General features: G+C 46.8%; 1 protein-coding gene across 1 annotated transcript in view; it reads right to left on the bottom strand.

Annotated features, from left to right (window-relative positions):
* znf536 (zinc finger protein 536) overlaps positions 1-14,771 on the bottom strand; it is a 410,627-nt gene that overhangs the window by 63,611 nt on the left and 332,245 nt on the right. The window contains 1 exon segment of the mRNA XM_055648343.1: positions 11,897-11,980. Coding sequence (XP_055504318.1) covers positions 11,897-11,980 — 84 coding nt within the window.

Raw genomic sequence — 14,771 nt, 5'->3', positions numbered from 1 at the left:
CCTCGCCGGAGATGCGTGTTGCGTCTCTGTCCCCGCCTGCGGCCTACAACGTGGCGTGGTGCGGCCTTTCCTGGAGACCGGCCCGGAGCTTCAAGCCGTGGGTGCGGCGTGGACATGCCACCACGGAGCCTGGGATCTTTTGCCGAGGATCGCCAGATAAGACCGCGAAGCAGCGGTCTCCGGTAAGCAGCGGCCGTGAATGTTCCGGACCGTCCCGACGCCGGAGTTTCGATCATCGTGACGAGAGGGCTTGAACAGCGGACCGTCGGCAACGGCCCCGACCACGGGTGAACAAGGGGGGAAGATGACTGAACTTTATTGCCTTCCATCACCGTGAGGAATGGGGATTCCACTGTGGTGGATGTTTATGTGAAACTTTATTTTATCTGCCGTGTGTAGTTTTGCTTTTTACCTAGTATGGCTGTATGGTAACTCAAATATACACTGTACCTTAATCAGTACGTGACGATTACATTAAATCTTCAATCTTGACATGCGGCCTGACCAGCTTGCTCCCAGGAGGACCAGCGCCTTATTAGACCCTCAGCCTCTGATGCTCCAGGGAAAGCAAACCCAATTCATCCAATCTCTTGTTGTAGCTCTCCAGTCCAGGCAACATCTTTGTGAATCTCTTCCCCCAGCTTAATCACAACTTGTTGCCAGAACTGCACGCACTACTCCAAGAGCAGCCTCGCAACACTTGTGTACACGACATCGCAAATCTTACACTCGATGACTCGATGGATAAAGGCAAGCACAGGTTCTCCTCCACCCTGCCTGTCCGTGTTGTCAGACTTAATCATCTTTCCCTGTGAACAAACGTTAGACACAAGAGACTGCAGATGCTGAAATCTGGAATACAACACGGCACGGTGGCGCAGCAGAAGAGTTGCTTGCCTGACAGCGCTTGCAGCGCCGGAGACGTGGGTTCAATCCCGACCACGGGTGCTGTCTGTATGGAATTTGTACATTCTCCTCGTAACGGCATAGGTTTTCCCCGGGTGTGTGTAGGATAGTGTTAGTGTGTGGGGATCACTGGTCGGTGCAGACTCGATGGGCTGAAGGACCTGTTTTCATGCTGTATCTCTAACCTGAACTAAACTAAAATAAACGGCTAGAGGAACTCAGTGGGTCAGGCAGCAAAACCTGGCCCCACCCCTCCCCTCATCTCTCTGACCCAGCTTTCTCCCCTCTATTCCTACAGTCTTTAAAAAGATTCCAATCCAAAATATTTGTCCATTTCCCACTTCAGATTACAGCTTTAGATTTGCACATCACAGGATAAAAACGCCTGTTATTTGCTTTGTGAGCTCCTGTGTAAAATGTGCTTACACTATAATTGTCCATAGCAATCCAATATTATTTAGAAGACATATCACTAGTCACTAGCAAAAGGAATTGAGTATAGGAGCAGGGAGGTTCTACTGCAGTTGTACAGGGTCTTGGTGAGACCACACCTGGAGCATTGCGTACAGTTTTGGTCTCCTAATCTGAGGAAAGACATTCTTGCCATAGAGGGAGTACAGAGAAGGTTCACCAGACTGATTCCTGGGATGTCAGGACTTTCATATGAAGAAAGACTGGATAGACTCGGTTTGTACTCGCTAGAATTTAGAAGATTAAGGGGGGATCTTATAGAAACTTACAAAATTCTTAAGGGGTTGGACAGGCTAGATGCAGGAAGATTGTTCCCGATGTTGGGGAAGTCCAGGACAAGGGGTCATAGTTTAAGGATAAGGGGGAGATCTTTTAGGACCGAGATGAGGAAAACATTTTTCACACAGAGAGTGGTGAATTTCTGGAACTCTCTGCCACAGAAGGTAGTTAAGGCCAGTTCATTGGCTATATTTAAGAGGGAGTTAGATGTAGCCCTTGTGGCTAAAGGGATCAGGGGGTATGGAGAGAAGGCAGGTACGGGATACTGAGTTGGATGATCAGCCATGATCATATTGAATGGCAGTGCAGGTTCGAAGGGCCGAATTGCCTCTACTCCTGCACCTATTTTCTATGTTTCTATGTTTCTATGACTTACCTGATTCCACCAGCATCGAACTCAGCCCGCAGCTCAGACACCAAACTACTGGTGATGGGACTTCCAACACCACGAGCCATCGTACACGCCATGGGTGGAGTTGTAGGCAAAGTATTTTGTGGGCATCTGGTGTTGGTGCGATGTGGGATACAGCACTGCTGAATCACCCCCTCCACCATGCACATCCCCAATCCTTTCCACTCATCACCATTTAATTTCATGTTTTATGTATTTTGTGTTTTTACGACTGTTGGCGGATCAATTTCCTTCCTGGGATAAATAAAGTTCCATCGTATCGTATCGTGTGGTTTCATCAGAGACAGTACCTGGTACAGGTGTGATGTGGGATACACCACTGTCACATGGCCCATGTGTGCCCTCCAGGTGATTAAAGGCTAATCAGAGATAGTGTGACCTATGGGATTGGCCACTACAATTACAACCTCAATCACACATCGCCTCTGTAATGCACCAAGATGTCCCACATCATTCTGGAACACAGGAGAAAATTCTAGAAATCACAAGGTAATTCTGGAACTCAAAAGATAATTCTGGAACTCAAAAGATAATTCTAGAACTCAAAAGATAATTCTAGAAATCACAAGGTAATTCTAGAACTCAAATGATAATTCTAGAACTCAAAAGATAATTCTGGAACTCAAAAGATAATTCTAGATATCACAAGGTAATTCTAGAACTCAAAAGATAATTCTGGAACATAGAGAAATCCAGTTTATCCTCAGTGGGAATAAGACATATCTTGAATAATAATTGTAGTTTGAAATGTATTTTTCTGTATGATGTGGTGTTAGAGATTTACGTTGTTTAGTTCCCCACTGACAGGAACTTTCAGAATATCCACAGTTGAAATCGCACAATCATATTTCAACCCAAACATCAGAGATCAGAGGAAAGCCAAACATATATATATATATATATATATATATTTAACAAAACAGAAAAGCCTCTGACATAAATAGCACTACTTGTCTTGCTGTGGCCATTCTTGACCGGAGTGATCGCATTCTGTCGTTTCTCCCTCACTACCTGCATTGCTTCAGGGTGTGGTGGTTTGTTTTCGACACAATCGCCCGTCCAATAACTGTGATTCACTGCACTATAAGGTTGCTGCCCAAACCTTTTTAACTTGAGAATCCATTATTAAAAATGTATTTTGTATCTAATCTCACTCTTCCCTTGCACGCACATGGACCAGATGGTGCGGTGTAGTGCATTGGAAGGTAATAAATATCGAGTAACTCTGTGAGAACAAATGATAAGCGCGATCCTTCCAAGCATATGAAAGACCCATAACTCACACGTCCTCCAGGGGGCAAGCAAATTATGAAGGTCCCTGACAATGTGTGAACAAACTCTTTATAATAGCACATTTTCAGGAGGCCCTTTTGCCTGGTTTGTGGTTGTCATGTGGAATGGGCTGACATAGAAACATAGAAACATAGAAATTAGGTGCAGGAGTAGGCCATTCGGCCCTTCGAACCTGCACCGCCATTCAATATGATCATGGCTGATCATCCAACTCAGTATCCCGTACCTGCCTTCTCTCCATACCCTCTGATCCCCTTGGCCACAAGGGCCACATCTAACTCCCTCTTAAATATAGCCAATGAACTGGCCTCAACTACCCTCTGTGGCAGAGAGTTCCAGAGATTCACCACTCTCTGTGTGAAAAAAAAGTTCTCCTCATCTCGGTTTTAAAGGATTTCCCCTCTATCCTTAAGCTGTGACCCCTTGTTCTGGACTTCCCCAACATCGGGAACAATCTTCCTGCATCTAGCCTGTCCAACCCCTTAAGAATTTTGTACATTTCTATAAGATCCCCTCTCAATCTCCTAAATTCTAGAGAGTATAAACCAAGTTTATCCAGTCTTTCTTCATAAGACAGTCCTGACATCCCAGGAATCAGTCTGGTGAACCTTCTCTGCACTCCCTCTATGGCAAGAATGTCTTTCCTCAGATTTGGAGACCAAAACTGTGCGCAATACTCCAGGTGTGGTCTCACCAAGACCCTGTACAACTGCAGTAGAACCTCCCTGCTCCTATACTCAAATCCTTTTGCTATGAAAGCTAACATACCATTCGCTAACACATGAGGTATAACAGGGTATTGTGGACAGTTGTGGAGTTTTCCCCACCATCCTCAATATCCAGTGATGAGGTGGGTAATTGCGGACCATTCTAGCCTCTACACCCAACTGCTACATGCAGAATAATCACACAATGTGCATACAAAGCTGTCCCAATATTTAATATCCCACCATCCAAACAGTTCCACCCAGTTGAGTAAACACATGCTGGAGGCAGCTTCCAACATTAATAATAAGGTCATCAGTGACAGGAAAGAATTAGGCCATTCGGCCCATCAAGTCTACTCCGCCATTCTATTATGGCTGATATATCTCCTTCCTAACCCCATTCTCCTGCCTATATTATGCAAGAGAGGGGAAGATACACACAGAGTGCTGGAGTAACTCAGCGGGTCAGGCAGCATCTGTGGAGAACAGGGATAGGTGACGTTTCACAGAGTGCTGGAGTAACTCAGCGGGTGCAGCAGCATGTATGGAGCTAAGGAAATAGGTAACGTTTCGAGTCGAAACCCTTCCGGGTTTCGGCCCGAAACTTTGCCTATTTCCAGAAGGGTTTCGGCCCGAAACGTTGCCTATTTCCTTCGCTCCATAGATGCTGCTGCACCATAACTCAGCGGGTCAGGCAGCATCTGTGGAGAACACGGATAGGTGACGTTTCACAGAGTGCTGGAGTAACTCAGCGGGTCAGGCAGCATCTGTGGAGAAAAGGAGCAGGTGACATTTCGGGTTGAGTCCCTTCTTCAGACTCATTCAGACTCAGATTGTGTTTGAAGAAGGGTTCTGACCCAAAACATCACCTATCACTTTCTCCAGAGAGATTGCCTGACTCGTTGAGTTACTCCAACAATTTGTGTCTATCTTCAGTACAAACCAGAATCTGCAGTTCCTCCCAATGTTTTGATTTAGATCAAGGATTCCCAACCTGGGATGAATTTACACCCATGGGGGGGAATTTCACCGACCCAGGGGGTGAATTTGTTGCTTCTGGATTTGTACATATTTGTTCTTATTGAGCGACAGTGTTTGGTTCTGGTATACCGGTATATGTTCATCATTATACCCCTGTCCCACGGTACGAGTTCATTCCAAGTGCTCTCCCGAGTTAAAAAAAAAGAAACTCGTGATAAGCACGGAGAATGAACGCAGCGGGTAGGTCGGAGCTCGGGGACGTCACTTAGCGGCTCGTTACGCTAATGGCACGTACTCGGGAAGACTCGCACAAGGCAGATAAGCACGGGAAGACTCGTGAAGATTTTTCAACATGTTGAACATTTTCGGTGACCTGCAATGACCTTTGGCGGGTGCTGTTAGTATCCGAAAAAGTTGCGTTAGTGGGACTGGCCCATAACACTACCCTACACACACTAGTGACAATTTCACATTTATACCAAGCCAATTAATCTACAAACCTGCATGTCTTTGGAGTGTGGGAGGAAACTGGAGAAAACCCACGCAGGTCACGGGGAGAACATGCAAACTCCATACAGACAGCACCCGTAGTCAGGGTTGAACTGGGGTCCCTGGCGCTGTGAGGCAGCAACTCTACCGCTGTGCCAACGTGCGGCCCTGATTGAGGCTGTTGAGGAAGGTTCTGCTGGAATAAACATGAAACTTCACACCCAGAAAGTCATGTCCCTGACCAATCCTATTCCCCAAAAGCCAACAGTGGCAAAGGCCAATGTTGTCACGGTCCAGACTTTAAGCATCAACGCACAGTTTCATCCACAGCTTCCTGAAGCCTCCAAGGCCCAAATCTAATATATTAATTAAAATAAATATTTTCTCAGTCAATGTCACGTTAGAAGGCAAAGATAAATCAGAAACAAATCTATACCTGCAACCGGTCAGATAATAGTGAGACTGGCCTCCGATTGGTGGTCAGTTAAATGAATGAAGGACAAACACAATTATACATCAATGAATGAAATCAATGCTGTCAGAGTCGGCTACGTGTAGATATCTACAACAAACTTGTATCGACTCGATTAAAATTTAGTATCATAAATACACAATTATATCGGCATAGATTTAAGTATAAAAGACATTTCTGCTCTTTGATTTCCGTTGTTGATGGGATGTAGGCCGCGGTTGCTAGGCCAGTAGACAATGGCGGTGCTGGATAGAAGGGCCGAATGGCCTACTCCTGCACCTATTGCCTACCTATCCACACGTGCCCTTGGGGAAGAGATGATGAAGTGACAGTGCCCTGCTGGGGGGATCCAGCCTTTATGCTTTCAAGTTGGGATGTGGGGGCTGTTTCCACTAGTGGGAGAGTTTAGGACTAGAGGGCACAGCCTCAGAATTAAAGGATGATCGGTTCGGAAGGTGATGAGGAGGAATTTCTTTAGTCAGAAGGTGGTGACTCTGTGGAATCCTTTGCCACAGACGGCTGTGGAGGCCACAAGTCAATGGATATATTTAAGGCAGAGATAGATAGATTCTTGATTAGTGCGGGTGTCAGGGGTTATGGGGAGAAGGCAGGAGAATGGGGTTAGGATGGAGAGATAGTTCAGCCATGATTGAATGGCGGAGTAGACTTGATGGGCCGAATGGCCCAATTCTGCTCCTAGAACTTAATGAGGACATGGATAGTTGACTCTTCAGGTCGGGAACCTTCTTCAGACGGAGTCGGTGGGCTGAAGACCAAGTGTGATTTCTCATTCCTCCAACCAATCAACTCAAATTAAACGCTGAAGGGTCTGAAGATGAGTCGTCAGCTGAAGTTGGTTGAAGATGTTAGGGACTTCTTGAGTTCTGTATGAATGTGGGATCCAGCATTATTGTAGCCTCGGTATGCTGGAGTAACTCAGCGGGCCAGGCAGCTTCCCTGGAGAGAAGGAACAGGTGACGTTTTGGGTCGAGACCCTTCTTCAGTCTGCTGCAGAACGTCCTTCTCTCCACAGATGCTGCCTGACCCGCTGAGTTACTCCAGCACTCTGTGAAACATCACCTATCCATGTTCTCCACAGATGCTGCCTGACCCGCTGAGTTACTCCAGCACTCTGTGAAACGTCACCTATCCATGTTCTCCACAGATGCTGCCTGACCCGCTGAGTTACTCCAGCACTCTGTGAAACGTCACCTATCCATGTTCTCCACAGATGCTGCCTGACCCGCTGAGTTACTCCAGCACTCTGTGAAACGTCACCTATCCATGTTCAATGTTCTCCGCAGATGCTGCCTGACCCGCTGAGTTACTCCAGCACTCTGTGAAACGTCACCTAAAGATTCATGATTCAAGAGAGTTTATTGTCACGTGCCCCAGATAGGACAATAACATTCTTGCTTTGCTTCAGCACAACAGAATATAGTAGGCATGACTACAGAACAGATCAGTGTGTCCATACACCATTGAATATATATATATATATACACATAAATAAGCATATCAAGTGCAATGTGCTATTTAAGTTCAAATTTTTGTTTGAAGTTGTGTTTAATAGCCTGATGGGTGTGGGGAAGTAGCTATTCCTGAACCTGGACGTTGCAGTCTTCAGGCTCCTGTACCTTCTACCTGAAGGTAGCAGGGAGACGAGTGTGTGGCCAGGATGGTGTGGATCTTTGATGATACTGCCAGCCTTTTTGTGGCAGCGACTGCGATAAATCCCCTCGATGATGAGCCGATGATGGACTGGGCAGTGTTTACTACTTTTTGTAGTCTCTTCCTCTCCAGGGCGCTCAAGTTGCCGAACCAAGCCATGATGCAACCGGTCAGCATGCTCTCGACTGGTAGTGGGGGGTGGGGGTGGTGGGGGGTGTGGACTGGGGGGGTGTGGGGGGGGTGGGGTTGGGGGTGGGGGGTGGGGGGGGGGATGAGTAAATATTTACGGTGTTGGAGAGGCTGCAGTGTTATCCTGAATGACTCTATGAATGTGTTTACCTCGAGTGTTCGTAGACAAAATGGAGCGTACATAAGCATTCTTGAAATACTGACGACTGCTGCAATTATCTACATATTGATTTGAGGCGCTGTCTTACCTCTTGAAATGAATAATAATTGTGATGAGGAATCTATAATCAGAATGTGCAGGCACTGTGCCCATGGTGTTAAATGTTGTCTGTGTTGTATACGGTCTCTGTAATTCATTCCATTGATTTCCAGACAATAACTAGTAGAGGCAGCGAACACCTCCACCCTGAACCGGGGACCCTTCGCCCCCCCCCCCCCTGCCCCCACCCCCCCCCCCACCCCCCCCCCCTCACACCAACACTGTGGAGGTGACATCTCCCTCAACCCCAGCCCCTTTCACTCGGGTGGCACGGTGGTGCAGCGGGTAGAGCTGTTGCCTCACGGCGCCAGAGACCCGGGTTCGATCCCGACTACGGGTGCTGTCTGTACGGAGTTTGCACGTTCTCCCCGTGACCAGCGTGGGTTTTCACCGGGTGCTCTGTTCTCCCCCCACACTCCAAACACGTGCAGGTTTGTCGGTTAATTATCGATAAAACTATCCCTTGCGTCTAGGATAATGTTAGTGATCGCTGGTCGGCACGGATTCAGTGGGCCGAAGGGCCTGTTTGTGACTCTCCACTCCGCACTGGACCACTTGGACAATAAAAACACCTATATCAGGCTGTTGTTTATAGACTACAGCTCGGCGTTTAATACCATCATCCCTTCCAAGCGGGTTACTAAGCTCATAGAACTAAGTCTCTGCGCATCCCTCTGCAATTGGATCCTCGACTTCCTCATCCACAGACCACATTCTGTTCGAATTCGAGGAACCACTTCATCCTCGATAACAAATAGTATAGGAGCACCTCAAGGCTGCGTGCTCAGCCCTCTGCTGTACTCACTCTATACTCATGACTGCGTAGCCGGCCATAGTGCAAACTCCATCATCAAGTTCGCTGACGACACCACTGTTGTGGGACATATCACTGATGGGGATGAGTCTGAGTATAGAGGTGAGATCGAGCAACTGACCAAATGGTGCCAGCACAATAACCTGACTCTCAACACCAGCAAAACCAAGGAACTGATTGTTGACTTTAGTAGGGGAAGGATGAGGACCCACAGTCCCGTTTATATCAACGGGTCGATGGTGGAAAGGGTCAAGAGCTTCAAATTCCTGGGCGTGCGTATATCAGAAGATCTTTCCTGGACCCAGCACACCGATGCAATTGTAAAGAAAGCTCATCAGCGCCTCTACTTCCTGTGAAGGTTACGGAGATTCGGCATGTCGAAGAGGATTCTCCTAAACCTCTACAGGTGCATAGTAGAGAGCATGCTGACTGGTTGCATCGTGGCCTGGTTCGGCAACTTGAACGTCCAGGAGTGAAAAAGACAACAAAAGGTTGTGACCACTGCCCAGTCCACCACCGGCTTTGACCTCCCCACCGTCGAGGGGATCTATCGTAGTCGCTGCCTCAAAAAGGCTGCCAACATCATCAAGGACCCACACCATCCTGGCCACACATTCATCTCACCACTGCCATCAGGAAGAAGGTACAGGAGCCTGAAGACTGTAACGTCCAGGTTCAGGAACAGCTTCTTTCCCACAGCCATCAGGCTATTAAACACAACAAATAAACTCTAAACTCTGAACTGCAAAATATTATATTATTATTTGTTATTTGCACTGTATCTGTTATTTATTGAACGTTACATATTCACATATTGTGTTGTGCTGCAACAAGTCAGGATTTCATTGTCCCCCGACATATTACAATAAAACACTCTGGACTTGACTTCTTGACTGAGATCTTTGGTTTCCTCCCACACTACAAAGACGTGCAGGTTTGTAAGTTAATTGGCTTGGCGTATGTGTAAAATTATCCCTAGTGTGTGTAGGATAGTGTTAGTGTGCGGGGATCGCTGGTCGACGTGGACTCGGTGAGCTGAAGGGCCTGTTTCCGTGCTGTATCTCTAAATTAAACAGGCATTACCAGGCAAAGACACACTGTGCTGGAGCATCTGCAGTTTCATGTGTTTCCAGTCATTCTAGCTGACAGATTTGCATGTTTATCTGGGCAGTATTCCTTCACAATTTCCCTCCTGCAAAACTGCTTTCCCTTCTCCCTGTTCCACTGTTTCATTTGGTCTGTAAACAAGTCTGTCCACAATAAGCTAATCTATGAACATTTGTCCTGGGCCAAATTAGTCCCAGTTTGATGCGATGGTAAAGAATGTTCAACAAGTCATCAACAACTCTGCTACCTCAGAAGATTGAGGAGACTCAGTTCAACAGGTGCACTGTCGAGAGCAGACTGCATGGTACAGGAAAAGCCTGGCCTGGCAACTTGGATCCCCAGTGATGAAGGAGCCTACAGAGAGTGGTGGACACTGTCCACTCCATCATGGGTACTGATCTTCCCCACAATCCAAGGGATCTACAGAAGGAAACTCTAATATCTGCCTCACAAAGATACCAAATGTCACCAAGGCCCCAATCTTCTCCCTACCATCATTGAGAAGGTGCAGGAACATGAAAACCGAGACCTCCATGTTCCAGAAACTGCCCTTCCCAGCAACGATCATGCTCTTGGACACTGCACAATGCCAACCTCAATCCTACCTCAGCTGCCATGATCTATCTCGATCATTGTTTTTGTTGTGGACAAAACAATTTTATGAAAGAACTGCAGATGCTGGAAAAATTGAAGTTAGACAAAAAATGCTGGAGAAACTCAGCGGGTGAGGCAGCATCTGTGGAGAGAAGGAATTGGCGACATTTCGGGTTCTTTGGACTGATGTTTGGTTTTGCACTATTATAGTCTGGTTACCCTGGAAAGCAAGGTGTATGCCCATCGAGGTTGGCTGCAGAGGTTTTGCAGGGCAATCGCTCGACAAAGCCTTGAGTGCACTGGGCATCAACAGAGTGGCGAGGAGAAGGGCCATCAAGAACACCACAGAGGTAGCGGAGAAGGCTCTGGATCAGGAGAGGAGGTCCATGGGGAGGAGCCAATGCCACCTGAACACAAGTCGTGGTCTGATCAACCACGGCTGGGTGAGTGTATCTGATGTTGAAAGACCCAAAACACCCAATGACCCCAGGTTACATCACTGATGATGTGTTCAGGAGCATCTATCAATGTATTTGTATCAACTTACTGATCATTAACTTATTGTCATTGATGTATATACTATATATGTATTTGTGCACAGTTACATCAATCGGGCTCTTATGCTGCAGAGAGTAATGAGGTCTTGTTGCCAGTACATCTTTAATCAGACCTTACTAGACTTTATTCTGTATCAGTGATTGCAGATGGTACAGCTCTCTTTCACTTGCAGGTAGCAACAGTTCTCACATCAGCCCATCAGAGGGTGCTCTCAACGTTTGTGACCAGCTCCACACAACAATAAAGCAATCTTAATTCACTGAAAGGTTATTGTGGCATTTATGCAAAATGGTGCCTGATCACACACAGAGAGGTGTTCTTCCACGATCAGACCACCATTGTACACAAATCTTCACTGCAACAGCGGGCCACAACTATTTCTAGTCTCTCCAGACCCTCTTATTTGAAAATATGTCATTGTAAGAAAACAACCAATTTCTCCTCTAAATTCATTTTCTGTACAGTGTGGATTTCAAACCAGATCTATTTCCAGAATGTGATTCATTTTCTTAGCTTGTTGTTTGCAATAACTGAACTTAAAGCATATCGTTTTACATATAACACACAGTTAATTCTGTAAAAATATTACTCAGGCACAGCTGTTGGTAACTGCTCTAAAGAGCCATGTGATTAAATTAGAGCATGGTATATCAGATGGTCGCAACACATCGTGCAGCAGACTGCTTTCACTAACCTGCATTGTTCTGATCCCTTGCATTAGTCAGAGCTGTCATTCCATCTTCTACGACACATGTTAGCTGGTGGTCCGAGTTTGTAGCTAAACAAGTCACAAAGGGTCGGGCAGTAAGTAACTTTGCATCGCAAACACAAGTATAACTTCAGAGAAGTTTGAAGCTGTAAACATAACCCTTTATCAAGCTTAGTTTAGTTTAGTTTAGAGAAACATCATGGAGACAGGCCCTTTGGCAAATTTCTTTGAGTCCATGCTGACCATCGATCACCTGTTCACACTAGTTATCCCACTTTCTCGTCCACTCCCTACACACTAGGGGGCAATTTACAGACCCGCACGTCCTTGGGATATGGGAGGAAACCGGAGCACCCGGAGGAAACGCATGCGTAGTCTTGGGGAGAACATGCAAACTCCACACAGCCAGTTCCCGAGGGCAGGTTGGTAACTCGGGCCTGTGGCGCTGTGAGGCAGCTGCACTACCCGCTGCACCACCATGCCGCCCATAAATAGTACAGTACCGGTCAAAGAGAGAAACTGAAATGGTAATAGTCCTCACGAACTCACTGCTCCCACACAATATATACACGTGGGGCCTATAGTTGCATATCACAAAGATAGATGGACGCAAACTGCTGGAGTAACTCAGCAGGACAGGCAGCATCTCTTGAGAGAAGGAGTGGGTGACGTTTCGGGTCGAGACCCTTCTTCAGACTGGTTAGGGATGAGGGAAACGAGAGATATAGAGGGTGATGTGGAGAGATGAGGAACAATGAATGAAAGATATGCAGAAAAGTAACGGTGATCAAGGAAACAGGCCATTGTCAGCTGTTTGTTGGGTGAAAATGAGAAGCTGGTGCAACTTGGGTGGGGGAGGGATAGAGAGAGAGGGAATGCCGGGGCTACCTGAAGTTAGAGAAATCAATATTCATACCACTGGGCTGTAAGCAAAATATGAGACGTTGATCCTCCAATTTGCGTTTAGACTCACTCTGACAATGGAGTTGACCGAGGACAGAAAGGTCCACGTGGGAATGGGAAGGAGAATGGAAGACAGATTGAGGGAATGTAGAATGGTTCATCGCTAGCTGAGGGGAAGATGAGAACGAGTCGTGCAATCAGGACCACAGTGAAATGAGTCAAGTTTCAAAACGAGTTACTCCAGCATTTTGTGTCTATCTTCGGTGTAAACCAGCACCTGCAGTTCCTTCCTGCACACTCCCCCTTGATCTCACCACCATGAGTGGCCCTACCAGGAGCGTAGCTCCAGACGGCATCGCCACGTATGTTTTTTATTAAAGTGCGATGTTGCCGGGTCCACGATAAAGCCCAGCGTCGGACTCTGCTGCCACCGTTCAGCGTGAATGCCCACGCGTGAATTTTAATAAATGGCAAACAGATATATATTTATCAGAGTGCATTGTGTTGCCGTGGTTTCCGGCTTAACACGCTACAAGCAACACAGAGCAGTTGTTGTCAAGTTTTAATATTAAAAGTTTACGTCTGGAAAGGTTATAATTAATCTTGCATTTTACACAGAGTCCAGCAGCATTGGTGAACAAAACCAGAAACACCATTTTAATTAACAATTGAGCTGATTTACTCTACTATTTGACTGGCGTCATTTTTGTGAATGTTGTTGTTGTTATTTCAAATGCAGTTAGACATTACTTACACTTTGGCCGGATCCACCATGCATTTTTGAGTTCAGTTTATTGTCACATGGGACGAGGTACAGTGAAAAGCTTCTGTTGCACTGTAACCAGTCAACAGAAAGACAACACATGATTACAATCGAGCCACTCACAGTTATTCCCTTACCATGAATCTGTACAGTGTAGATGGCTCGATCTTCTCCGTGGATGGTCACCGTGTTGTGGTGGAGAAGCTTGTGTGGTCCTGAGATCCTGAGAGCGATGCCGTCTGGAGCTATGCTCCTGGTAGGGCCACCCATGGCGGTGAGGTCGAGGGGGAGGTCTCTGACAAAGAGCCAATCCAACCAAGACCTCAACGGTGGAACAGGCGGAGGACGATGGCTGACCTTAGTGGAGCTAACGTCACAACGGCTGGGAAGGCGGATGAATGCTGCAGCAGAAAAGGGTCTCTGGTCGTCTTGGACTCCACTGGATCCTGACCCAGATCTGTCAAGGACCCCACGTGGGGTGTCTGTCTGTGCACCAGTCGCCCCACGTTAAACAAAGTCACGCACAGGCGTCCTCCAACCCTGGAGACCCCCATGGTCAGCCACGACCGAAGGGGGCCTCAGTAAATGGCTCGATTGTATTCAAGTACATTTAGTTGTTCCGCTGACTGGTTAGCACGCAACAAAAGCTTTTCGCTGTACCTCGGTACACGTGACAATAAACTAAACTGAACTGAAACTATACAAGTGGAAGGTCGGGTCCATTTTATGCATTGAAGAACTCGCCCACTCACGGTGGGGCAGCAGGTAAAGCAGAACTGCTCTTGACCTACAAAACCATCACTTGCATTACACACAGCAACCATGGCCCAGGGATTGATGCCACAGCCGATGCATTGTTACGAATGATCACTCTCTAAATGTGGCCACATTTGCTTGAAGTAGTTATCTGGAAACATCTACATCAGCTGAAGAGAGCAGACAAAGTCTGAAGAAGGGTCTCGCCCCGAAACGTCACCCGTTCCTTCGCTACTGAGACGCTGCCGGTCCCGCTGAGTTACTCCGCATTTTGTGTTTATCTCAGTGTAAACCAGCATCTGCAGTTCCTTCCTACACAAGCTAATGCGACAGTTACTGCTAAATACAAATCTGACTGAAAAACTGCTGCTTTCTTACTAGTTAGAAGTAAAACCAGACATTTCAGTCAAACTGTAGGATGCTTCATTTGTCATGAAC

The sequence above is a fragment of the Leucoraja erinacea genome, chromosome 17, assembly GCF_028641065.1.
Source record: "Leucoraja erinacea ecotype New England chromosome 17, Leri_hhj_1, whole genome shotgun sequence".
Classification (NCBI taxonomy): domain Eukaryota; kingdom Metazoa; phylum Chordata; class Chondrichthyes; order Rajiformes; family Rajidae; genus Leucoraja; species Leucoraja erinaceus.
The sequence above is the reverse complement of the archived record's forward strand: the minus strand, read 5'-3'. Positions and strand labels throughout refer to the sequence as shown.